This window comes from Rhinatrema bivittatum, chromosome 2, assembly GCF_901001135.1.
Source record: "Rhinatrema bivittatum chromosome 2, aRhiBiv1.1, whole genome shotgun sequence".
Taxonomy (NCBI): Eukaryota; Metazoa; Chordata; class Amphibia; order Gymnophiona; family Rhinatrematidae; genus Rhinatrema; species Rhinatrema bivittatum.
The window spans coordinates 135,559,799-135,587,510 of record NC_042616.1 but is presented as its reverse complement, the minus strand read 5'-3'; the positions used below and the strand labels follow the sequence as shown (position 1 = coordinate 135,587,510).

Below are 27,712 nucleotides of genomic sequence, written 5' to 3'. Positions count from 1 at the left end.
AGATGGCACCCCCGAGGGTCTCCACATGTCTGGACCCCTGCACCGGATCGGGCCTAGCCCAACCAAGGCTACTCAACCCGATTGGTGTTCTCTTTTTACCTCACCGGAAGAAAAATGGAATCGGTACAGCAATCTGAGCCCTGGAGACCGGAGACCTGAGACCTTAATTTAAAGTTTTCTGCTTACCTGGTCTCAGTGCTTACCGATCGCATGCCGGGACGGTCTCCAGCTGCGGGGGAAGAGGGCTTTACCTTCACCGCCACGCTCGGTTGTGCACCCGCTGCCTTTCAGCCACTCTGGGGGCTAAGTCCACACTGGGAACCGGCTACCGGACCAAGGCACACCTCTGAGGGATATCTAAAATTACCTCAGGAATTCTCAACTGGGAGAGGGACCCTTAGGTATCAACCGCAGGAGGAGAGCGGGGCTCGATCTTCTTTAAGGTAAAAATGTTTTCTTCTTTGCTATAATTCTTAACACTGTTCTAGTGTGTGGGATAGTGTCCGCAACTGCTAGGAGACTGAGAGATTCTGAAGAGCTGAAGTCACTGCAGGGGTATATCTAGGGTGACATCAGCTTTGAAATCTGACAGCATAACCTGGTGGTCCGGAGTCCCATCTGGCTGCATGCTAGGAAAAAATCTTTATGAAAGAAGGTCCAAAGAGTTGCAAATTCATGCTCAAACCCAGCAGTACTAGCTAGATTTTTCCAGAAGTATTCACTTGCTGGTTTCTTGGCTCTACTTCCAATAATTTTTCCTCTTCCTCCAATAGGGTGAAAATAAGTTGGAAGACTAAAAAGACAGCTTGTGATTGTTGAGCATTCAATTTATCAGATGGCGAGAAGTGTGTGGTCAGTTAACTCTGATGTGATCAAATACGGCATATACTGCCTCAAGGGTGAACTGGGAAAGGCCCAGCCATCATGGGGCATGTTGGCACCAATAAAATAGAAAGGCGCAGAAGGAAGGCCTTGAGAGTTAATGTAGATCTAGGTGCCAAGATAAAGGTGAGAAATTCCAAAAAATTAAAAAATATTACGCGAGTTATGAGCTTCCTGAAACAGTGCTATCATGGAGATATGATTAAGTCCATACCAGATTATAAACTTCAGGAAGGATAGGGAAGGCATCAAGGAAAGAAAAGCAGTCCTTTATGTAAAAAGTAATAATAAAACTACTGAAATGTAGGGAATATGGGTAGTGGTGATTTTCTGCCAGGTCACTGACCCTAGAATGTTTTTACATTTGCTTCTTTTTCCCCCCAATTGGGAAAAAGTGGAAGATAAGAACCATTTTAGATGCTGTGGCTAGCCTTTTTTTTTTTTTTTTTTTTTTTTTTTTTAACTACTACTTCTACTAGTATGAGATACTGGGAAACAAGGAGCTGTGGGTCATTTTGGAAAGAGATGAAAGCACTCGCATCTAAAGAACTCCGCTACCAGCTGATGAGTTGGATAAGAACTTAATCAATGACATACCTAAGACTGCAGTGAAAGTCAGAAGTGTTATTTGTGGGGGATTTAAATCCAAATCAGTTTATTTGGAGGGGAATTTTAATGCATCAGCTATGGACTGGAGCATCTCATCTGGAGAATACTTAGAATTAAAGAGATCCTGGAATCCCTTCAAGAGGCTCTCCTCTGACAAAATGGTAATGCAACCCATGAAAGTAGGCATGATACTAATCCGTTACTTGCAAATGCAAAAGGGTTTCTAAATGGACAGGTAACATCACCTAAGCTCCAATGATAACCTGACAATGTGTTTAATATAAAAGCAATGATAGCAAGAGGTCATGCAAAAATTTAGGGTCCAAGACTGCCAGAGTTCAGACTTTGTGTTATGGTATGTGGATCCAAGGAATAGAGTAACAGTCGTACCTCAGGCTGGAGACTACGGAGTGGCATCCAGGCCTCACGAAGATCCCGCAAGGAGTTAGGGTGGGTGACACCACCAACTGATCTGGTCAGGGCAGGTACCAAGGCTGGCAACAGACAATCCAAATTACAGACCAAGCAGGGGGTCGAGGCAGGTGGCAGACAAGGCAAAATCCAGGATCCACCAAAGGTCAAAGCACAGAGAGGCAGAACACAGTGAAGCAGCATCAGCACAAGCAAGCCTGTAGCCGAGGCAGGCGAGTACTGTAGCGCTGCGCTTTTATTCTTTAAGTTCCTGCTCTCAGTATGGGAACTTCCGAAATTGACGCTCAGCATGCTGAGGGGGAGGAGCAATGATGCTGCGCGAGTCTCGCTGTGCTGCTGCTGGAGACACCGCCAAAGAACTGCCAGAACAGCACAGGTTCCGGTTTGCCTTCTAACAGTACCTCCCCTGCAAGGTCCCCACGTCTGTCGTCTTGGCCTAGGCTTGAGAGGGAAACGTTGATGAAATTCACATTACTGGCCGGTTCCCAAGAGTTCTCCTTCGGGCCATAGTCTTTCCAGGAAATTAAGTACTGTAGTTCCTTTCTTCCTCGTCTGACATCCAAGATCTCCATTACTTCGTATTGTGTGTCAATTGTAGGTGAAAATTGTTTTGGCTTTCTAGAGGGCCAGGACAAATTCGCAAGTTTAAGGAGGGATACATGGAAGATATCATGGATTCAAAGTGTTGAAGGTAATTGGTGTTTATACATAACCTCTCCCATCCGTCTTTCAATTGGGAATGGTTCCACGAATCTAGGAGCAAACTTTAGTGAAGGCATGCGTAATCTGAGATTGCAAATACCTTAGCCAAACAAATTCTCCTAGATGGAGCTGTGGTGCTAGTCTTCATTTTTTATCTGCTTGTTTTTTTTTTAGTTCTGATTGTGGCCTACTGTAATAATATACAAGTATTTTCCATAAAATTGAATTACTTCCCGAGTAGCTAGCTACTTCTACCACAGGACAAGAGGAGGATGTGGCAATGGGCAGTGGTACTAGAGGATGATGTCCAAAAATCAAATAAAAGATGAAGTGGCAAATCTCGGCCCATGGGAGTAATGAGGACCAATTGCCTTGACGTAGATTCACATAATACCGTAGAAACATCTTAGGTGATTGATTAGTTTGTTTCGACAATCTATTAGTATGTGGATGATAAGCTGAAGAAAAATAGAGTTGAATCTTAAAAAAAAAAAAAAAAATTCAACAGAGGACCTTCCAATTATGTTCAGTACATTGGACGCCTCTATCCGATACAAAATGTTGAGGAAGTCCATGGATTCGAAAGATGTGTTGAACGAATAATCACACTAATTCCGGAGCTGATGGCAGTCCAGGGAGTGCGATGAAATCGATCTACCACTACCCAGATAGTATTATTCCCTTCCAAAGGATGCAGATCCTTGATGAAATCTGTAGCAATATGGAGTCCAAGGTCTCTCAGGAATAGGTAAAGTTGTAGTAAACCCCAGGGTTGAGACCGGGAACATTTGTGGGCTGCATACGTAGGGCAGGATTCCATAAATCATTTCATATCTTTTTCCCCACTGAGGTCACCAATAGTGATGGGCAAAACGTTCCATAGTCCGTTGAAATCCTGGGTGCCCCACCAGATGAGCGTCATGAGCCCAACGGAGAACTCTTTCCCTTAATCGTTTGGGCACAACTGCTTTGCCTACCGGAACTATGAAAGTAGCAGCACTATGATTCCAGCTGGGTCGATAATGTGACGAAGTGGATCAGAGGTTTCATCAGGGTAAAAGCTTCTTGATAAGGCATCAGCTTGGTGATTTTTTTTCTGCTGAGCAGAAACGCAAATTAAAGTCAAAGTGACTAAAGAATAAGGCCCATCAGGCTCGTCGGGGATTTAGTCGCTGAGCGTGGGAGAGATAAGCCAAGTTCTTGTGGTCTGTTAGATAGTAACCGTATGCTTAGCCCCCTCCAATATGTGTCGCCATTCTTCAAATGCTATTTAATGGCTAGGAGTTCTCTGTCACCAATGGAGTAACTTTTCTCGGCCGAAGAAAAATTTTCTTGAAAAGTAGGCGCAGTTAACTGACTTTCCTGCCTCAGTTGGTTATAAGAGAATAGCTCGTACTCCTAGCACAGAGGCATCCACTTCCACAATGAAGGGTCTACTTGGGACTGGATGTCATAAACAGGGATCTTTGACAAATTCCTCTTTTAACTGTTGATTGGACTTCATAATAGGCTTGAACAGAAGCTGTTCAAGCCTATTATGAACATCAGTCCCCTTTTTGGTCAAGCCGTAAGTGGTGTTTCTAAGGTTGAATAACCAGAAATAAACTGTCGATAGTTTGAGAAACCTAAGAAACGCTGTAGAGACTTGAGACCCACTGGTTGAGGCCAATCCAGGATTGCCTTAAGTTTCTCTGGGTCCATTCTCAGTCCTGTCCGGGGAAATTATGTAACCCAAGAAGCATAATCCTTCTTGGTGAAAGATGCATTTTTCTAATTTTACAAACAGCTTATTTTCTCTCAGGCAATGAAGAGCTTGTCATACATGGATTTGATGTTGGCTCACAGTCTTACAAAAAATGAGAATGTCGTCTAGGTAAACAAGAACATGAGAATATAAGATCTAGGAATATATCATTTACCATGGCTTGAAATACTGCCGGAGCATTACATAGGCCAAAGGGCATTACTAAATATTTGTAAGGGCCATCATGTGTGTTAAAGGCCGTTTTCCATTCATCCCCTCCCTAATCCAAACCAGATTATAAACTCCTCGAAGATCCAGTTTAGTAAATATCTGTGCTCCTCTAAGTCGGTCAAAGAGTTCAGAAATAAGAGGTAAAGGATATCAATTTTTCCTGGTAATGGCGTTCAGGACTCGATAATCAATGCCCGGTCGTAAGGAACCATCCTATTTCCCAACAAAAAAGAACCATGTTCCTGCTGGAGAGGAGGATGGCCTGATGAATCCACAGGCCAGGTTTTCCTGAATGTATCGATTCATGGCCTCAGTTTCTGGCTCTGATAGCGAATAGACTCTTCCTTGGGAATGGTACAATCATAATCTTGATGTGGAAGTAAGGTTTCAGCTTCTTGTTTACTGAAAACATCGGCAAAATCCGCATACAGGTCTGGTAACTCAGGAAGAGTTAGCACTGAATGGAGGATGTTAAGAGAAGGTGGATTTTACTGGCATCAAACAGTCCTTATGACATTTTGTAATTCATTTGGCCAGTTGTAATGAACTCCAATCTATGTGATGTTGAAGTAACTTCAACCATGGCAGACCCAATATTATCTAGTTTACTGCTGAAGGCAATACATAGAGATAAATATTTTCTTGGCGCAACAGCGCAATAGTCATAGTTAATGGTCTGATAATGCGAGAGATCCTATGAGAGCCAAAGGTTCCCCTGAAACTGATGATATAGTAAGAGCCACTTTAAGTGGTTCCGTAGGAATCTGATATTGTTGAACCATGCTTTCTTCAATGAAGTTCCCGGCTGCTCCAGTGTCCAAAAAGGCCTGCAGAATGATGACATTTTTAACTGTGGCCAGACTTACAGAAATCAAGATCAGAGGAGAGGAGATCTCATGACCCAAGGAGGCTTCTCCAACCAATCTTTGGTCCTAGAGTTTCCCGGCTTCAAGGGACAGGCTTCAGCATAATGGCCAGCTCCTGTGCAATAGAAACAAAGATTGTTGTCTTCGTCGTTGATGCTCATCGGAGGAAATCCTGACCTGATCAATTTGCATGGGTTCCTCAGTGACAGATTGTGCTTCCTGACATTTGGAGGGAAGGAGGGGAGTTGAAAAGGAGGCGCTCTTCCTCGAGACCTTTCCTGGAAGCAAAGATCCAGATTAATTGCCAAACAGATCAATTCTTCTAAGGAGTCCGGTGGATCTCACCCTACCAATTCATACTTAATGGCCTCCGAGAAATCTTGGCGGAAGATGGCAGTGAGGCTGTCTTCTCCCCAACAAAGTTCAGCAGCTAAGGTCCAAAACTGAACTGCATAGTTCCCTAGTGAACGAGAGCTTTATCAAATTTGTAGGAGGTCAGAAGCTGCGGAAGTCGATCATCCCGGTTCATCAAAAACTAGACAAAAAAGTCTTTAAGGAATTGATCTAAATTGTCCAATAGCGGATCATCTCACTCCCACAGCAGGGATGCCTATGCTAAGGGCTGGACCCATCCAGTAGTGAAGAATGAACATAACCTTTGTTTTAATCGGACAGGAAAAGTGGAGATTGGATGGAGAAATCCATTTTACATTGATTAATGAATCCTCTGCACTGCTGTGATCTCCACTGAAATGAGGTGGCGGCAGCAGCGAAGAACAGCACTAGAGGAGGGAGGGTACCCAGGAGTGGCAGTGAAGGTGCTATGGCAAGAGCATCCATACGAGCTGCCAGTCGTTCCAGAACTCCCAACGCCTGATCCAAAAACTCCTGTTGTTGTACCCTGAGTAGCCAGACCCCGGAATCCCTTGTAAATTTCTTAGATCTCCTGGATCCATGGGCCTCGCTAACTGTTACAGTATGTGGATCCAAAGGACAGAGTATCAGTCCTTACCTCAGGCTGAAGACTGTGGAGTGGCACCCAGGCCTCACGAAGATCCCACAAGGAGATAGGGTGGATGACACAGACTGATCTGGTCAGGGCAGGTACCAAGGCTGGCAACAGATAATCCAAATTACGGTCCAAGCAGTGGTCAAGGCAGGCAGCAGATAAAGCAAAATCCAGGATCCAACGAAGGTCAAGGCACAGAGAGGCAGAAACACAATGAAGCAGCAGCAGCACAAGCAAGCCTGTAGCCGAGGCAAGTGAGAGCTGTAGCGCTGCGCTTTTATTCTTTATGATGACGACGCTCGGCACGCTGAGGGGGTGAGGGGGGAGGAGCCATGACGGCGCACACATCGTGCTGTGCTTCGCCGGGAAACACCACCGAAGGCATCCACCGCTGTGCTGGGGATCCACCGAAACAGAACAGTTTCCAGTTTGCCTTCCAACCCTTTGCTAAAATGGGAGTGATGGAGGTATGTTAATGAAGCACTGGCATCCCAGAAAGTAGATACCAGGAAAGAATATTTTGAGAGAAGTAAGGAAGGCAATCAAGTCAACAAAGGTGAAAGCAGTAGCAAAGAGATTAATGTGAGATGAGACTTTTTTTCAAGTCAGTGAAAAGAGGAAGTGCAGGGGTGAGATTTTAAGACTGAGAAGAAAAGGAGGAAATTGTTCAGGATGACAAGTAAAAGGCAGAAGTGCTGAACAAATATTTTTCTTCAGTGTTTACAGAAAGAGAAGATGCAGAAAGACCAGTTAGTTGGTTATATTGATCTGATGGATGACATTTCAACAGGAGAGGCACCTTTGTGACAGGAGGACAGGGAGATCAGGATTTGGAAAAAATATAACATTCCAGGCATCAGCAAGCAATTTTTAGGAGCCAGGCAGGAATGATACACTCTGGTCCCTAGAGTGCCACAAAGAAGTTTGGTTTTCAGGATTGTCAAATTAGGGAGCAAATCTAGATCCTGAATCAAAAGCAAACTCTCAAATATTCACTGTGGAAATCCTGCAAAGTGAAATAGCATGCTTGATCTCTGCCAGATTTAGTGGGATCAAGAAACAAATAAACTGGGTGAACTTTCTAAGTGCTTGAATGAGCCATAAATAAAAAGTGGCAGGTCTCTTGCAATCCAAACTATAGAGGCTGATTCACCTTTATGGACATGTGGCCAAGGGAAGAAAGCAGGCAGGATGACTGACTGGTTGAAGTGGAAATCAGACACTACCTTAAGAAGAAATTTAGGATGCATGTGGAGCACTATCCTTTTATGATAAAATCTAGAATAAGCTCAATGACTTCACAGGCAGAAGTAACCACCATCAAAAAAGCAACATTCCAGGTCAGATACTTGAGCTTAAGAGAGACTACATACTCAAAGGAGATGTTTCAGCAGTTCAGTTAGAACTACACCGATATCCCATGACATAGCGGGAGGCTTCTTTTGAAGCAAGCCCTGCATAAACCTGACAACAGAAGGCTGTACAGAAATAGGTTCTCTGTCCATAAGGTGGTGATAAGCACCAACTACACAGAAGTGAACCCTAACACAATTGGTTTTGAGGCAAGACATGTTCTCCGAAAACTACAGTTTACCGGTCATATGAGTGGATCATGCAACCAGATCTGGCATTGAACGAATTCTTCATAGCTTTCTGGAAAAGATTTAAAGTCTTTACTGTTCACGTGCAGGGGTTTCTGTGCTGTTACTGCACCACCACATCTTCCTTCAGTTCAATTAACACAGCTTTGAGCAGAACACTTCCAAAGGGAAAAAAAAAAGGGAGGAGGGGGGGGGAAAACCATGTGATTGGTGAACTGCTTTCTTTAGCAAACATGTGTTGAAGGTAAGCAATTTTGCTTTCTCTGAAGGCAGGCAGATTCATCAAATTACATAAGTGGGATTGAGAAATTACTACTTACCTGATAATTTCCTTTTCTTTAGGATAAATGAATCCAGAACCAGTGTGTTATGCACCTCTACCAGCAGATGGAGACAGAGCAAAGCTGACAGTACAGTTCTTATACCTCTGTAGTGACATCAGCCCACTAGTATTCTCTGCAAAAGCCAATTGTGGACAGACTAACAAGCAGTAACCCCTGGACCACATAGTCTCGCAGAAGACGATAGCACAATTGTTCGGCAGCAAGGGTAGGAAGCTGAATTCATCTGTCTATCCTAAAGAAAAGGAAATTATCAGGTAAGTAGTAATTTCTCATTTCTTAGCGTCTAGACAGATTAATTCAGAACCAGTGGGATGCACCCAAACTACTCCTGCGCACAGTCCAGTCTAAACTGCACATGCAAAGGCTATGACCTCCCGGGCCTGCACATCCAGATGATATTACCTGGAAAAGGGGTGCAAGGAGGACCACACTGCAGCTCGGCAAATGTTAACGGGAGATAATCAAACTTCTACCCAGGACACTGCCTGAGCCCTAGTGGAATAAGCCCTAACATGATTAAGCAATGGATGCTCAGCATCCATATACACAGCTGTGACTATAAGAACATAAGAAATTGCCATGCTGGGTCAGACCAAGGGTCCATCAAGCCCAGCATCCTGTTTCCAACAGAGGCCAAACCAGGCCACAAGAACCTGGCAATTACCCGAACACTAAGAAGATCCCATGCTATTGATGCAATTAATAGCAGTGGCTATTCCCTAAGTAAACTTGATTAATAGCAGTTAATGGACTTCTCCAAGAGCTTATCCAAACCTTTTTTGAACCCAGCTACACTAACTGCACTAACCACATCCTCTGGCAACAAATTCCAGAGCTTTATTGTGCGTTGAGTGAAAAAGAATTTTTTCCTTAACCCACTGAGCCAATTGTAGCCCACGAAGCCGGTTCGCCCTGTTTACAGGCGATTTGTCTTCCTGAGAGGTTTAGAAATCTCCAGATGTGATCCTTGAATGTTAAGAGATTTAACAGGCAATATTCCTCCACATCTCTCTCTATCTAGAGACAGCAGTGAAATGGACTGATGCACGTGAAAATCCAAGACCACTTTTGGCAAAAAGGAAGGAACAGCTCACAGCTGTATCGCCTCTTAGAGTCACTTGAACGAATGGCTCCCAGCAAGACAAGACCTGTAGCTTGGATATTCTACGTGCATAACAAATTGCCACAAAAAACACAGTTTTCAAGGTCAGTAACTGCAAAGAAAGGTTATGCATCAGTCAAATCGTAGGGCCTGCTAAGAAATCCAAAACCAGATTGAGACTCTACAAGGGCACCGGTAACCGCAAGGGGGAACAAGATGTTTTGCTCCTTTCAAGAAATGGGATACATCTGGATGAGCCGACAAGGATCCACCAGTCACATGACCCCTGAAACAGGCAAAAGCCGCTATTTGTACCTTTAATGAATTAAGTGCCAATCCTTTATTCAAACCATCCTGCAAGTTTCCAAAATGAGCAGGATCTGAACCGAACGAGGAAAACCCCCCTCAATTTTCACACCAAGCCACAAACCCGCACATAGGCCAAGGAAGTGGAGAATTTTCTAGCTCATAGCAAGGTGGCATCACCGCAGTAGAATATCCATGCTTCAGCAAGCGAGCCCTCTCAAGCGCCATACCGTAAAACAAAATAGAGTTAGATCACAACATGTCTGCATACCATGGTCTCCTTAGCCAATCTGGTGGCACCAGAAGCACCATCCATCTGTGAGTTTTGACCCTCTGAACCATTCTGCCCAACATGGGCCACAGGGGAAAAGCATACCGCAGCTTGTCCTCCGGCCATTATTACATGAAAGCATTGATGCCCAAAGTATTTAGATCTCTCCTGCAACTGAAGAATCAAAGAACCTTTGCACTGTGAAAAAAATCACCAGACCCCAGCAATCCATTAATAGCTGAAACGCCTCGTCTGACAATTCCCATTCTCTTGAGTCCAGACTCTGCCTCCTGAGAAAGTCTGCTCTTACATTGTCTTTTCCTGCAATTTGCAAAGCTGAGATCTCCTGAAGATTCACTTCCACCCATTCCATAAGTTGGTTAATTTCCTGCGACACTTGCTGGCTCTTGGTTCTTCCCTGCCCAATTGATGTAGGCTACTGTTGTTGCATTGTCTGACATTATCCGAACTGCTCGACCCTGCAACCTGTTGCCAAACTGCAAGCATGTCAACCGGACCACCAGGGCTTCCATATGATTGATGTTTCAGAGAGACTCTTCTGCACTCTAGCGCCTCTGTGCTGTCAGCTCCTGACAGTGAGATCCCCAACCTTGGAGGCTTGCATCTGTCATGAATACTAGGCAGTCCGGTGAACTTAGAAAAAAACCTCCTTCCTTAGATGATCCACTTTTAACCACCACTGCAGTTGAGTGCAAATTTTCATCGGCAGGTTGAACCAAATCGAATAGTCTTGAGAATGTGGACTCCAATAAGACAGCAGAGTGCGCTGAAGAGAATGCATATGGGCCCTTGCCGCCATCAATCCAAGCACCTGCAGATAGGTCCACACTGTTGAGTGTATTGTGTTTGTCAATAAGACGCACCTGTGTCATCAGCTCTCTGGCATGAACACCCTGCCCTGTTCTGTGTCGAACCAAAACACCAAGATAGCAATTGAGATGGCTGGAGATTGTTCTTGGCCAGGTTCACAACCAAACCTAACTTCTGCAAGAAGGATATCCAGTTGCTCTCTTCCAGACTCTTGGGCCGAATCAGCCAGACCAAGTACCAGGATCCCATCCTCTCTCAATTCCACTGCCACTATTACCATGACCTTGGAAAAAGTATGGGGTGCAGTGGCCAAACCAAAAAGGAAGAGCTCGAAACTGATAATGACACCCGAAAACCGTGAACTGCAGAAATCGTTTATGCTCTCGTTGGATAAGAATATGTAGGTATGCCTCTGACAAATCCAGAGACGTCAGGAACTCCCTTGACTCTACTGTCATCACTCAGTGCAAGATTTCCATGTGAAAATGAGTCACACGCAAATGATGGTCGACTGCTTTGAGATCCAGGATGGGATGAAACAAGCCCCCCTCCTTGGGCACAACAAAATAAATTGAATATCGGCCCGTATTTTCTTGAGACGTGGGAACTGGAACACAGCCCGCAGGTGCTGAGGAGTCTGGACAATGTACACCCCACTGCCTGTCTTTTCTGTGGAAAGCTGCAAGGAGACATTACGAACACGTCCCAAGGAACACTGTAAAACTCCAGCACATAGCCATCTCATATTACCTCCAGAACCCACTGGTCTGTAATGATCTCGATCCACCTTCGATAAAGAGTAAGACAACCTCTTATCTCCTGTTCCCAGAAGTGCGTCAGCACACCTTCATTGGGAGGCTCAGGGTGCTCCACTACCCAAGCCTGCTCCCCATCTGGGCTGCCTGGGACAAAAGAACCGAGATCTACTCAAAGGTCGAATCCTCTAAAAGGCCACTTCTCTGCAAGGCTGAAAATATCAAAACCCCCTAGTACGATATCTGGAGCTGAAGGAATGTGGCGCTTGTTTCTTATCCTCTGGCAATCGAGGAACCTTGGACTCACGCCACTTACCAGACGTCATTTTCTCCAGCTCTCTCCCAAAACGAGAGCAAGCCTTTAAAGGGCAACTTCGGAAAGTTAGACTTCGAGGTTGAATGGGCCGACCAATTTTTCAACCATAGCCAACGCCTAACCGAAACGGCCAGAGGGATGGCCTTAGTAGAAGTGCAGGCCAAATCGCAGCCCACATCTGCCAAAAAGGTGGCTGCTGGTACCATCACTGCCCTGGCATTTACACCAGATTCATTGACTTCCTGAGACCGCACAAAAAAAAAAAGAGCAAGCCACCAAGAAATAACAGGAAGCTATCTGCAAATTCACTGCCATCGCTTCAAAGACCTGCTTAAGGATAGCCTCAATTCTCCTATCCTGTGTATCCTTCAAGGCCGCTCCCCTTCTATGGGAATAGTCATCTGCTTGGTAACAGCACACAGAAGTGCATCCACTCTCGGAAAACGTAATTGTTCTCTTGCAACTGGATCCAAGGAGTATAGTCCTTCCAAGACTCGTCCCCCTTTAAAATTTGCTTCCGGGGTGCCCCTTTCAAGATCAATTACTTCTTAATTAGCCTCTATAATAGGAAAGAAACATGAGGCTTTACGCAAGGAAACCAGAATGGGTTTCTTCTTTGGCTCAGAGATGGATTCAGCTGCAGATACTCCCAGCATCTTCAACGTCTGGGAAATGGGATCCGGTAACTCATCTCTATGAAAATAATTGCAATATAGCTCTATAAGGTTCCAATCCCGAAGGAATCTCCCCATCCTCCAGAGAGTAAGGATCGGTCTTATCTGTTCCATCTGGATCCCTATCGGGAAAACCAACTCCAGGCGTATTCCGACGCTTACCTAAGTACCAGGCATGTGAGATTTCACTGTCTGTCTGTGATGGGATAAGATTGGCTGGGGTAGGACTGTGCCTGAAGAAAAGACTGCAGTCCTTGAAAAAATTCCAGCCAAGAAAACGCTGAAGGATCCATGCCAAAGCCCAGGGGCAGGTGTCCTGAGCCCACTGAACTACCTTCCCCTGCTGACGAATTAGTTAGGGAAGTCCCATGATCAGGCGATCCTTCTGACAGCTCTTTCTCCATTCCCGCACCAGGCTGGGAAGAACAGGGCTCAGTAAAATCAGAGGGGGATATTTCCCCCATAGCCTCCAAACAGCACTGAACCAAGTTACAAGGAACGCCAGCCTGAGCGGCCTGAATATGACATCACACACAGAGCAAGGTACTTTGGTTTCTTTGCTATAGGCATTATCACTGCCGAAATAAGCGCCCAACTTGAGCTCCAACAGGACGCTCAAGGAATGCTTGTAAAAACAAGTACATGCAAGAGTAAGCGCGTAAAAAGGGTGCATGTGTGCACAAATGGGCACCCTATGTTCCTAACTAGGCATTGAAATAGGTGCCCAGCAAAAATGAACAAACACCGCACAAGGCACGATCTGACAGAACTGAAGAGGGTAGTATACGGCACACAAGATGCGCGCAAAGGCACCGCTGGGGACTACCACAAGGCGAACCAGCCAAGCCTCAGGGCGAGGTCTAGCTGCAAGGGCGGCTCAACCCACCAGGCTGCCTCCCCAATCCCTGAACACCTCCGGAAGCGGGAATGGCCATCGGGATCACTTGCCGAGCATGGAGACCAGGGGGATATTGGGGGGGGGGGGGGGGGGGGGAGAAGGAGGAGGAATCCCTACTCAACTTCCCTTCTCAAGAAATTTTAAATCTTTATTTAAGGGTTTTTATATACCGCGGCACGTTAATAAACATCACCTCGGTTTACAATGAACATTAACGTAGCAAAAGCTTTACAATCCAAAACAGGTAGACAAGAGTACATAGTTCATAACATTATAACTATAAAATAAAATAGGAAAGGTTAAAAAAGATAAAAGGGTACATAGGTGATCACATAAAACTCGAAAATACCTTTACCTGAGCTCGGCCCATCCCAGCTGAGTACAAGCATGATATCTGACTGCGGGGGGCAGGGATATATACCTTCACTGCTGCACTCAGCTTCCTGCATGTGCTTACCTTTCAGGTTTTGTTTTGTTTTTTTTTTTTAAAGCCAGCTACCGGACCAAGACACTCATCTGAGGGACCATGGAAATCACCTCACAAATTCTCAACTGAGGGAGGGACCATAAGGTATCACCACAGAAGAGCAGAACAAATAATTTTCCTTTTTGCCTTTAAAAAATTTAAGCAATCGCCAGTAGGGAGATGCATGTCCACCATCCGCTGGAGACTGAGAATACTGGTGGGCTGATATCACTGCATGGGGTATATGTACTATGATGTCAGCTCTGCTCAGTCTCCATTTGCTGGTAGAGGTGCATAACCCACTGGTTCTTGATTCATCTATCTAGATGCTAAGAAATCCCTAGTTAAAAGTTGTTTATAAAAGGGAAAAACCAATGAGAACCACCAATGGGTGAAAGGAAAAATCCAATGTTGTCCTTAATTTTATTTACTAATTTATTTATTTTAAACAGGAAAGGCCATGAAGAATGGATTATTCCATGAGGATCCAAACAGTAAACTGTGAACTAAATTCAATGTTGCAGAGTTGCAAACCTCAAAGAAGTAGACCATAGGTAGGAGACCCATATAACAATGGTCCTGATATAAGCCTTTACATGCCATCTTTAGTTCAACCTTAAAGGCATTAAAAAAATTAAAAAAAAAAAAAAAAAAAAAAAAAGAAGAGGAAGCGATGCAAGCTGCTATCCAATTAGCATCAAAAGAAGAAAAGTAAAGTGAACTTCCATGGGCTTTAGAAAGTGACAACTTGCAATCCAAGGAATGAAAGGCCTTTTAACCTTTGTGGAGATGTGCCCTAGGAAAAAACATTGGAAGGATAATTGACAGATTAAGATGGAAATCCTTATACAGGATCTTGGGATATGTAGAGCACCAACTTATTGTGAGGAAATGTAGTCTAAGATGGAAAAGTCACTAGGGCCTGAAGTAACTGCCAGCAAAAAAACATGACCATCCACGTAATACATCAGTATTGTGAAGTACTAGTTTTACTAAATTTTGCATCATTTGTTGGGGTAATCCAAAACTTTACAATGTTTTTATACAATATTGCCTTTTTTTTTTTTTTTTTTTTTGCAGATTGCACCAAACTCTTTGTAAATGCACAGCATCTCTCACTGACTTAACAGGACATTGATACTTTGGTAGATGGACAAACAAGTAGATTAGATTTAATATGAATAAGAGGAGGACACTGCACTTGGGTCATAAAAAAGGCAGGTGCAATATACTTGAATGGCATATTACTTGTTAACAAGAACCAGGAAAAAGGATCTGTGTATTTAGTTGATAAATTGAGATGAATACCCAAAGCTAGGCAGCAGCAACAGCAGTCAGACATAGGTGCATGTTGGCATACATTAAACATGGGGTTGAAACAAAGAATTATCCTAGACAATCACTTTGGAAGGTGTTTCTCACATCATATTTTGAAATACAGGGATCAGTTTTGGACACTCATCCTCAAACACAGAATTGAAATGGCTATAAATATTTTAAGATATGCCACCTTTTTCCATGTTAATTACAAAAATCAAATGTTTAACAGTTATGGTACATTGGTCACAGTTCAATTACAATGACAGTTGAATCAAATGTATAATGGATGGTACTAAGAAGACAAGCTGTACAAGTTTATAGTCTTTACTCGATAGTTCAGGTAGATAGGTTAGAAAGACTGAGTGTCTCTGCTGAGAGAGTCTTAAGGGACGGTGTGGCCAAAGAGCCATAAATTTGCTTTTTTCCTGAAAGCGAGGTAACACGTATCAAGGTGTAGGGTTAATGGTACCTTCCTTCCAGAATTTTTTAGCATAGAACACACCACATAAAAACTCAACTAAGCTAATAGAGGGGACACAGCGGCTCATGTATGTTGAAAAAGCGTCTAAACTAGTGCCCATCTACATTATACAAAAGGATGCGCCGAGATATTTGTAAAGCATAATAAGAGCAGATCTAAAGTAACCCAGACCAATGTGACTGACCCTTCAGTTAGCCACTAGATCCTTTACCATTAGGACTAGTAACAGTTTAGTGGGATTTTCCATTCTTTTTTCAGTCTCTCCAATGAGCAGACTCATTGGCTATTACAAGGGCATAAGGTGGAGCTAAAAGTGTGGTCCTTTTGAGTTGACGAAGAGTCAGGAGCTATTTTTCCTTTCACCCTGCTGAGTTTGGGCCTACTAACTTTCCTGCATTCAGAGGAGATTCCTCATCAGTACACTCCCTGTCTAAAAGGGTCTGCCTCATTTTTGGAAAAGAGAGTTTGGTTTTAAGTTTTGAATAAGTTTTTCCCATTCTGTGGAACACCCTGTATACTTGTGGAGAGGGGCAACCCTCCCAATCCAGATAGCAGGGGCTGAAGACCTGTGAGCTATCCTTCTACTCTCAAAAAGGAAGCAAGACCAGTGACAACACTACCCAGCTTGGGAATTATGGACTTTAAGATATTTGTATTTTTCCTTTTTTTTTTTTTTTATTATTGTGTGAAGGTTTTTTTCCCCCCACCCCTCCTCACAACTTGGGAATCAGGAGAGTGAGAACTTTGTGCAAGACTGGAAACATCAAACCTCTCTTCCAGAGGTGTCACACAGAGTGAGAGACAGCTAGAGACTCCCAACCAGATCAGGACACAGGAAGTGACTGGACAAAAGACAGAACTTTGGACTCTGAGGAGCTTTTTTCGTGATTTGGGGATCCCTATTCTGACTGGGTTGTTGGTACCCTGATGAGGAGGAAACAGTGGTAAGCTCATCCCCAGGAGATGGAGAAATGGACACAGGCACCCCAGCGGAAACCCCATGTAAAACGTTCAGATGTACCGCTTCATTTATGGAAAGTTTGTGGGTAAGTGATAGGAAAATTTGTTCTTACTTGCTAATTTTCATTCCTGTAATACAATGCGATCAGTGGGTTATGCATTCCCACCAGCAAATGGAGGCAGAGAACAAAACTTAAGGCACTGCTATATCCAAGTATGCCACCTGCATCTCCTCAGTATTTATCAATACCCAAGCCAAGAAACGACAAAAAAACATTTAACTCCCCAAAAAAGGGCGAACATGAAAAATACCTTCAAGGGCCAAAACAAATATAAGGCCTCAAACCTGAAAATCCCAGGTCCAAACCATGATTCCTATCACCGAATTGGCATAAATGCATTCTGATAGACTTTCTATGTACAGCGGCTTAAGTCCTGGTAAATCAGTCTTTTGGCAGTAGCACCCGGGTGGCTCTCTGAACTGATCTGTGGTATTACAGGAATGAAAATTAGCAGGTAAGAACCAATTTTCCTTTCCTGTACATACCCAGATCAGTCCAGACCAGTGGGATGTACCAAAGCCAATTTATACCCACTCGCAGAACACTTTCTCCAAAAAGCGCTTGATCCGGAGCCCTGACATCCAAGTGGTAATGTCTTGTAAAGGTATGCAGAGAGGACCAAACTGTGGCCCTATAAATCTCTGCAGGCAACAACAGCTGACACTCCGCCCAAGAAGCCGCTTGCGCCCTCGAGTGAGCTTTCAATCCGGCTGGAACAGAACGCCCCTTGCCGATGTAGGCCAAGCAAATTGTTTCCTTCAGCCAACGAGCCAAGGAGGCCTTGGATGCCTTCTCACCTTTCTTCAGACCCCCAAACAAAACAAAAAGGTAGTCTGACTTCCAAAAGGAGTTTGTGACCTTCAAATAACAAAGGAGAATCCGGTGAGCATCGAGAAGATGCAGATCTCTTCCCGAAGCAGAGTCACAAGACCATTCGGAAAACCAGTTAACTCCTTGGTTTGATTAACATGGAAGGCAGACACCACTTTCGGCAAAAAGGAAGGCACCGTACGCAGGGACACCCTATCTGCCGAAATGCGCAGGAAGGGATCCCTACAGGATAGGACCTGCAATTCTGAAATACGCCTAGTGGAGCAAATGGCCACCAAAAACACCGCCTTCAAGGTGAGGTCCTTCAGAGAGGCGTACCCCAGAGGCTCAAAGGGTGGGGGTGAGGGGGGGGGGGAAATCACAGATCGCCCATAGGGCTAGGTTGAGATTCCACTCCGGGCACGTCTTACGAATCGGAGGACGAAGATGTTTTACCCCTTTCAGAAAACGGGCTATATCTGGAGACTGTCCAGGGGTCTGCCACCAATCTGACCTCTGAGACATCCCAGGGCCGAAATCTGAACCCGCAGGGAGTTATAAGCCAAGTCTTTTGACAATCGCTGCTGCAGAAAAGCCAAAACCTGAGGAATGGACACAGACAACAGCACTAAACCTTGTTGATCACACCATGCTTCAAACACCTTCCACACCCGGACATAAGCCATAGAAGAAGTCAAGAGCCGCCTGGCCTGCAGAAGGGTGGAAATCACCTGTTCCAAATACCCCTTCATTCGTAACCTCCGCCTCTTAAAAGCCAGGCCGCGAGAGAGAAGCGATCCTCCTGATCCGAAAAGATGGGACATTGACATAAGAGGTCCAGAAGATAAGCCAAACGCAACAGAATTTCGGTTGCCAGACAGACCAGATCCGCAAACCATGGCTGCCATAGCCACTCCGGGGCCACCAGGATTACCGGACCGGGATGAGCTTCTATGCACCGCAGGACTTGTCCGATCAGCAGCCAAGGCGGGAAGACATACAAGAGGATTCCTGTTGGCCACTTGCAAACTAGGGAGTCTATGCCCACCACCCCGACTTCCTTCATTCGGCTGAAGAACTAATCCGTCTGAGTTGATGCGGGTTGCCTTGAGGTCCAGCTGGGGTGGCTCCCCATCTGGCACAAATGTGATTCCAAGCCTCCCGGGACAGCTCCCATTCCCCGGGGTCCAGCTGCTGACTGCTGAGGAATTCCACCTGCACGTTGTCCACGCCTGCCACATGAGAGTCTGTGATTCCTTCCAGATGAAGCTCAGCCCACGCAAACAGATGAGCCTCCTGCACCACGGCCGGACTCCGGGTTCCTCCCTGGTGATTGAGATAAGCCACCGTAGTGGCGTTTTCTGAGAAGACGCGAACCATCCTCCCCTAAACCAGGGACTGGAAGGCCACCAACACCTTGCAGACTGCTCTCGTCTCTAGGCGATTGATGGACCATGACCGTTCGGGCAGGGAAGAAAACGCAGGGAAGAGAACGTAAAAGTACCTCGATTCTGTTCAATCTGGCCAAGTCCTCAGTGGATGGTGCAAGATGCGTTCCTCCTCCCTTGGACGGAAAGGCTGCTTTACGCATTTCCACTGATAGATCTCATAACAAGGACAATTCAAAAATGTATGCAAGATGCATCACAGCTAATATTGATAGCTCCAGCTTGGTCAAGGCAACCTTGGTACACCTACCTACTAAACCTTTCCATAGCGGATCAGATTCCCTTGCCGGATCAACCAGATCTCCTAACACAAGAGGAGGGGACTCTCCTGCATCCGATGCACTCCTCCCTTCACTTGACAGCATGGAGGTTGAACGGCTCCTCCTAGCTGAACAGGGCATCTCCATTGAAGCACAGAAAATAATAATAATCGAATCCAGGAAACCATCCACCAGACGAAATTATCAATTCAAGTGGAATCGATATTCAGCATGATATTTGAACAAAGGCCTTCATCCCTTAGATTGTTCACCAGAGATTCTTCTAGATTGCCTTCACACCTTATACAAAGCTGGCCTAGCAACTTAAATCGGTTCAAGTTCATCTCAGCGCCATTTCAGCCTATCACAGGCTACATAGAGGCCAGCCTATTTCACTCCATCCTCTGGTATCTCATTTCAAAGGTCTTGCGAAAGTTCGACCTCCCATATCCAAACCTCCAGTTCCATGGAGCCAAACATAATATTAGAACAACTTATGTTATCACATTCGAACTGTTGGACTCAGCCCACATTAAATACCTTACATGGAAAGTGGTGTTCCTGGTAGCAGTGACCTCGGCATGCAAAGTTAGTGAATTACAAGCCTTGGTACATTATAGTCCCTATCTACAATTTTACCACCATAAAGCTGCCCTACGACTTCATCCATCGTTCCTGCCAAAGGTGGTTTCCCAATTCCACCTAAATCAATCCATAGAACTTCCAACGTTCTTTCCTAAACCACATCACGACAGGGAACATGCACTACACATATTAGACTGTAAACATGCCTTAGCATATTATAAAGAGAGAACACACTCACAAACAAGAGCTTCACAGTTATTTGTCACTTTCAATCCTAATGCTCCGGGAAACCCAGTAGCTAAATGAACGATTTCCAGCTGGATGGCACAATGTATTCAGTTCTGCTACAACAAATAATATATCTCTTGCATCGCACCCACGTGCTCATCAAGTAAGAGCAATGGCAACCTCCACAGCTCATCTGAGAAACATACAGCCCATTGACATTTGCAAAGCGGCTACCTGGTCATCTCTTCATACCTTCACATCTCATTACTGCTTGGACCAGCAATCATCAGACAATGCCAGGATGGGTAAAACAATACTTCATTCTGGAACATCTTAATACCTGGTCGACTTTCCACCACAAGCTTATCACGCAAAAAAAAAAGAAAGCAACACATAGCGTGATAGGGAGCTATGGACTCCCATTGACAGCATGGCTAATTCAACCCTGCTATCAACGGGAAAAAGCAAGTTTGCTTACCGTAAACGGTGTTTCCGTAGATAGGATGAATTAGCCATGCTGACCCACCCACCTCCCTGGATAGTCGACCTAACGTACTTTGCGTTCATCTACTGCTTAATCACAGAATGAGGAGAGATCTCTTTCCTGCTCGGGAACTCACACACAGCCGCACAGAGCAAAGCTCTGTATTTCTCTTTGGAAGCTCCGACTCCCAGGCCCCGATTGACAGTTCCCAAGACAGCATGGCTAATTCATCCTGCTATCTACAGAAACACTGTTTACGGTAAGCAAACTTGCTTTTTTTTTTTTCCAACAAAACTTAAAGCAAGCAGAAAAAAAAAAATTTAACTTTCCCCAACAGGGTTACTTCCCTGAACCCGCGGTCACGGAGAGGGAGCCTTCGGGCCGCTGAGCGAGCCAGTCCCCTGGCTATTAGGAGTCCTGGAACACACGGGCTAGCACTGCCGGGGGTATCCAACCCCCCATTCGCCCGGCTCTAACTCGAGGGATGGTCCAGAAAACTGAACCTAGCACCCTGAGGAGCAAGAAATCCAAACTCAGCTCAGAGCTGCAGGTTTGCACCACCATCTGCTGGAGACAGAGAAATACTGAGGAGCTGTAGGTGGCACACTTGGATATAGCAGTACCTCAAAGTTTTGTTCTCTGCCTCTATCTGCTGGTGGAAATGCATAGCCCACTGGTCTGGACTGATCTGGGTATGTACAGGAATGACATTTTAGAAATAATCAGTAAACTTTATCGTAACACCCAGTCTGAGTCCAGTCTGTTTGTCCCGAGGAGAATACTGCATCTATGAGATACACCCACATCAGGAGAAACACGCCATCACCTGGGCCACAAAGGATTTCCTTTTCTCCCAGAAAAAGCTCACTCCATGGGAGTTGCAGAGAGAATCCCAGGCTAACAAATATTTTATGGCCCTTGGGGAAAGAAACACCCCCCCCCCTTGGCAAAGGGTTACACCAATGAGGATCTGACAGGTGATCTTTTTATTTAATTAACTGCAAAACCAGCTGGCATCCTTTAAGATTAAGGGAAAAACAGGATTTTACAACCTTCAGAAGGAAGGGGCTTTGTTTACTTGGCCAGATTTACTAAACTTCCTCTCCCTTGGATACAGAATGGGAAAAAAATGCCTTATTAAAAAGAGGCCCACAGAGAGGTAAAATTATGGAACATTTTACCAGTAGTAGTTCTAGCTACATTATATCAAATCAAATCAGTTCAAAACTAAACTGGACAGATTTTAAGATGAAAAAGATGTCAGTGGGTATAGTACTAAGAGGTACATACTAAAGAAAAGTGTAAAGCCAGCAATTTGATTTGATCACTATACTTGGGGCTGGGAATGAGGTTTTTTGTTTTTTAAAGAACCACAAGATGGGGCTTTATTAACTTTCCTCTAGATCATCATGCAGAAAAATACTATTAGGTAATCAGAAAGATGTTGACTCCATGAACTGCTGATCTTCCTTCAGTTTTAAATTCCTACGTGCTATGTGGTAAAAAATCTTCAGAGGAATAGCCGTGTTAATCCGGCAAGGCAAAATATGACTGGAGTTGTGTGGCACCTCAGACTAACCAATTTATTGGAGCATGAGCTTTCGAGAACAGTGTTCACTTCATCAGATGCATGAAGAGATATGTCACTGTCCTCGAAAGCTCATGCTCCAATAAATTGGTTAGTCTATAAAGGTGCCACCCAACTCCGGTCATTTTTAATTTATTAGGTATGTGATTCAATCTTTTATCCTTCTCTGGTACAGAAAGTAAGAATAAAAGTGTAATTTGATAGTAGCACTGTATGAACAGCTCACACTGCCTGCAAGGTAGTTGTTAATATCATAAGAGTTTATTGCATATATGGTCCTACTGGTTTGACTTTGAATTCAACCTGATTTTGTTTCAATTGACTTAAATTCAGGTAGGCTTTACCAGACACAACTTTCTACATTACAAGTCACAAACTGACACTTGAAACCACTAAATTGTCCTCACCAGGTAAATATTGCTGGCTGAATGAAGTGAATAGTACAGGTGCACAACGAAAGGGCTTTTGCTGAGAGCCAGTGCATCTCTCTCGGCCTGCACTTGGTGAACCATGTTTTTATTTATCATGTCAGCCTTCTTGACAACCTAAAAGCAAACAATGGGAACATAATTAGATACAATACCACATTAAAACAGGCTGAGTAAATATAATTACCAAGTATTCTTCTTATTGTATTGTGGTTTTATAAAATTAATTTGGTACAACAGTCAAGAAGAATTTCACCCTTAGTATATCCAAGACTGTATCTTTTAATAAGGCCTCACTGTAAAATCAGCCTTTGCTACCGGGGTCTAAAAGAGTCAAACATTTGTTTTTAGAGCATACTTGCTTTCTTTTTTCTTTATAGAATTACTAGCCGTTAAGCCCGTAACAATGGGCTCAGTCCATTTCCTTCCCACTCCCTCCCCCTCATTCTCCCTCCTCCCTCACTCTCTCCCCCCTCCCCTCTCACTTCCCCCCTCTCACCTCCCTCTCTCTCCCCTCCCCCCTCCCTCCCTCTTCCCCCCTCTCACCTCCCTCTCTCTCTCCCCTTCCCCCCTCCCTCCCTCTTCCCCCTCCTCTCTCCTCCCCTTCCCCCCTCCCTCCCTCTCTCTCTCCCCTTCCCCCCTCCCTCCCTCTTCCCCCCCTCCCTCTCTCTTCCCCTCTCACCTCCCTCTCTCCTCCCCTTCCCCCCTCCCTCCCTCTCTCTCCCCTTCCCCCCTCCCTCCCTCTCTTCCCTTCCCCCTCCCTCTTCCCCCTCCCCCCTCCCTCTCTTCCCCCTCTCTCTCCCCTTTCCCCCCTCCCTCCCTCCTCCCCCTCACCTCCCTCTCTCCCCCCTTCCCCCCCCCCTCACCTCCCCCCTCCCCCCCCTCTCCCCTTCCCCCTCCCCTCCTCTCACCTTCCCCCTCCCCCTCCTCACCTCCCCCTCCCTCCCTCCCTCTTCCCCCCTCTCACCTCCCTCTCCCCTCCCTCCCACCTTCCCCCTCCCCTCCCCCTCCCTCCCACCTTCCCCCTCCCCTCCCCCTCCCTCACACCCTCACCTTCCCCTCCCTCTCTCAATCCCCTCCCCTTTAAGATCATCCACAACCGGCAGACGGAAGATCTCCGGGGGGGGGGGGGGGGTGTGCCCTCCCGCGCGCGCAGCACCGCTACTGCTCCTCCTGCTCCTGCTCGTCGTCGCTGCCGCCGCTACTGCTCCTCCCACATTGCTTCTCGCCGCCGGCGTTCCTGCTTCTCACCGCTGCCGCTCCTGCGGCCCCAGCACCATTTTTTTTTTTCGGGCACGCTGGGCTCTGACAGACGTGCTCGCCCGCGCATGCGCGGTAGAGCTGCTCTCTACTGCGCATTTGCGGGCCGTCGGTCAGAGCCCATTTATAAGGTAGATTTTACAATGACACTTCATTCTTCAGTAGGAATTGTAAGTACAAAAATTCTGTAAGTGTGTCATAACAGGTAACAGGAATTGTTGATGTGCCTTACTGTTCGAGATTATCACAAGTCGTGCACAGGTTTAGCTGGGCAGAAACTCTCACCTCAGTTTGTGGCCAAACCTGCACATGGGGACACCAAACATTAAGATACTCTGCCAAGATCTCTCAACTATATCAACAGAAATTGGCTCTTTGCAATGTCTATGCCCCTAATGTATATTCTCTCGCCTTTTTTATCTCCTTGGTGCGGCTGTTACTGATTTTTCCGACTGTCGGCTGGTCGTGGACGGTGACGTTAATTTGGTTGCCAACAAGCTGCTTGACAATCGCTCCCCTAAGCTGGCTTTGATCAAAGATCAGAAGATGGGAATCAATCTGCTGTGCCATGAATTTCAGCTTTTGGATATCTGGCGGGTGTTACATCCTGATGATGCTGAATTTATATTTTTTTCTAACCCTCATCAGACATATTCGTGGCTTGATTATTTTTTAGTATCGGTCCAGTGTTTCCCCACTGTGACTGATGCTTCCATCGGAACGATTGCTGTTTCTGATCATGCCCTGGTGACAGTGACATTGTAATGCAGCATACCTGCCCGCCCCCCCCATTCTCGTGGCACCTGCATCCAGATTTATATTTGGATAAAGAATTCCATAAATATTTGCAAGGGTGCTGGAAAGAGTATTTAGAATTTAATGCTACCCCAGATGTCTCCCCTGCGACGGTGTGGGAGGCGGGAAAAACGGTCATGAGGGGTGCTACTAAATGTAGCCAAACGTAACAAAAAGTGTAATGCCGAAATATTGCGGCTAACCGCTGTCCTAAAAAATGACAGCGGCAGCACATGGTGGGGATGACTGCTGAGGCCAAAGCCCATGTGGATAGAACCCGGGACGTTTTAAACACCTTACTACACCAGCGGGCATCTAAATCACTCCGGTACTATCGTTACCAGCTATATAAACATGGTAACAGAGACAGTCGCCTTCTGTCACACCTTATACGCCCTCGAGGAACCTGTGCAGCTGTAGTTGGTATTCGAAATAGCCGGGGAGTGCATCAGACTGCACCTGCAGCTATTGCAGCCCGATTTCTCGAATATTACACAGCCCTGTATGGCCCTAAACCTATGAACTTGGAAGCTGCAGAGGTCCTCTTTCGTGAAATTTCATGGCCCCAACTGTCCAGAGAGCATGTGATGGCTTTAAATTCCCTTATAACTGAGAACAAAATCTACTCTGTGATCCAGACACTGACAGGCCGATACAGTACAGTGCACTCCGATAGAGCGCACTGTTAACCCACCCTTGGACACGCGTTACCTAATGGCGCCCTCAACATGCAAATGCATGTTGAGGGCCCTATTAGGTATGCCCGCGCGATACAGTAAATAAAATGTGCAGCCAAGCCGCACATTTTACTTTAAGAAATTAGCGCCTACCCAAAGGTAGGCGCTAGTTTCTGCCGGCACTGGGAAAGTGCACAGAAAAGCAGTAAAAACTGCTTTTCTGTGCACCCTCCGACTTAATATCATGGTGATATTAAGTCGAAGGTCCCGAAGAGTAAAAAAAGTTTAAAAAAAAAAAAATTTTAAATGGGCCGGTGGCTGTCGGGCCGAAAACCGGACGCTCAATTTTGCCGGCATCTGGTTTCCGAGCCCGTGGCTGTCAGCGGGCTCGAAAACAGACGCCGGCATAATTGTCAAACCCACTGACAGCCGCCGTTCCGGGCTAAAAGGAGGCGCTAGGGACGCGCTAGTGACCCTAGCGCCTCCTTTTGCCTGTTTCTACCGCATCACCTAATTTAAATACAGAATCGCGCGCACTGGCGAGTGGCCGGTGCGCGCGCCGGGAGAGCAGGCGTTCGTCCGCTCTCCCGCGGACTTTACTGAATCAGCCTGTTAAATTGGGTAAAGCAGCGGGTCAGGATGGTTTGGGATCCGAATTTTACAAAATTCTGAAATTTTCTGTCTTATCCCCCCTACAAAAATATTATATTGGGATGCTGCTGGATAGTCACATTAAGGCATCTGCTAATCAATCGGTTATTGTTGTCCTCCCTAAACCGGGTAAAGACTCCCTGGAAGTGGGCTCTTATCGTCCAATATCCTTACTCAATGTAGATATAAAATTTTGGCGTCCCAATTGAATAAGGTTCTCCCCTCTATTATTCATGAGGATCAAACGGGCTTTGTAAATGGGCAGCAGGGAGTGCGAAATGTTTGTCATCTCTTGGCTGCATTAAGCTATAAGCCGAAGGCAGAAGAACTGATACTCAGCTTGGATGCCAAAAAGACTTTTGACTTGCTCTCATGGGAGTACTTGTTCTGGGCAATGCAGAAATATAACCTCTCTGGAGATTTCCTTAAGTGGCTCCAGATTCTTTATAGTAATCCCAGCGCCACTATTTTGCTTAATGGGTTCCCTACGGACTCCTTCCCTCTATATTGTGGTGTCAGGCAGGGCTGCCCCCTTTCCCCACTGTTGTTCGTCTTGGCCCTAGAGCCCTTAGCTATTGCCCTGCGGGAGGCATCACAATTTACTGGGATCAGTGTGGACGGATACCCGTTAAAGACAGCTATGTTTGCAAATGACGTTCTACTTTTTGTGGGGAGGCCACTTACGAGTGTCCCTGTTATTATTAGCCTATTTGAACAATTTCGCCTAGTGGCTGGGTAAAAAATAAATTTCGCCAAATCTGAAGCTTTGGCCCTCAATGACCACCTGCCTGCTACCTGGAATGGCCACTTTCCCTTCCAATGGGCTCCCGACAAATTGAGGTATTTGGGTGTTTGGATTCCGTGACGGTTGGAAATGTTATAGGACTTGAATATTTCCCCCTGTATAACCTGCTTGGAGAAGCAGCTGAGAGTGTGGAACCCTCTCCCACTGTCGCTGTTCAGCCGCTGTGCATTGATAAAAATGGTGCTAGTTCCCAAGCTTTTATATCTCCTCCATATGCTTCCCTGTTGGCAGAAGGCTGGAGATCTTAGACGCCTGCGAGCTCTTATTCACCATTTCTTTTGGAAAGGACGGCGAGCCAGCATGGCTTATACTACTTTGGAAGGCCCGCGGGAGCAGGGAGGGTTGAATTTGCCTGACTTTAGACAATATAATGGAGAAATTACTTACCTGATAATTTCGTTTTCCTTAGTGTAGACAGATGGACTCAGGACCAATGGGTATAGTGTGCTCCTGATAACAGTTGGAGACGGATCAAATTTCAATCTGACGTCAGCCCTAGTACATATACCCCTGCGAGATGCCATGCTCTTCAGTATTCTCTTTGAAAAGCAATTGTGGATATATGTGTGACTGGATAACTTAAGAACATGCCATACTGGGTCAGACCAAGGGTCCATCAAGCCCAGCATCCTGCTTCCAACAGTGGCCAATCCAGGCCATAAGAACCTGGCAAGTACCCAAAAACTAATTCTATCCCATGTTACCGTTGCTAGTAATAGCAGTGGCTAATTTCTAAGTCAACTTAATTAATAGCAGGTAATGGACTTCTCCTCCAAGAACTTATCCAATCCTTTTTTAGACACAGCTATACTAACTGCACTAACCACATCC

At 45.5% G+C, this 27,712-nt stretch overlaps 1 protein-coding gene across 1 annotated transcript in view; it reads right to left on the bottom strand.

Moving 5' to 3' along the window:
• The window catches only part of MASTL (microtubule associated serine/threonine kinase like), a 238,441-nt gene that overhangs the window by 205,105 nt on the left and 5,624 nt on the right, over nucleotides 1-27,712 (bottom strand). The window contains exon 2 of the mRNA XM_029588648.1: nucleotides 22,673-22,810. Coding sequence (XP_029444508.1) covers nucleotides 22,673-22,810 — 138 coding nt within the window. The remainder of the gene's footprint in view (nucleotides 1-22,672; nucleotides 22,811-27,712) is intronic.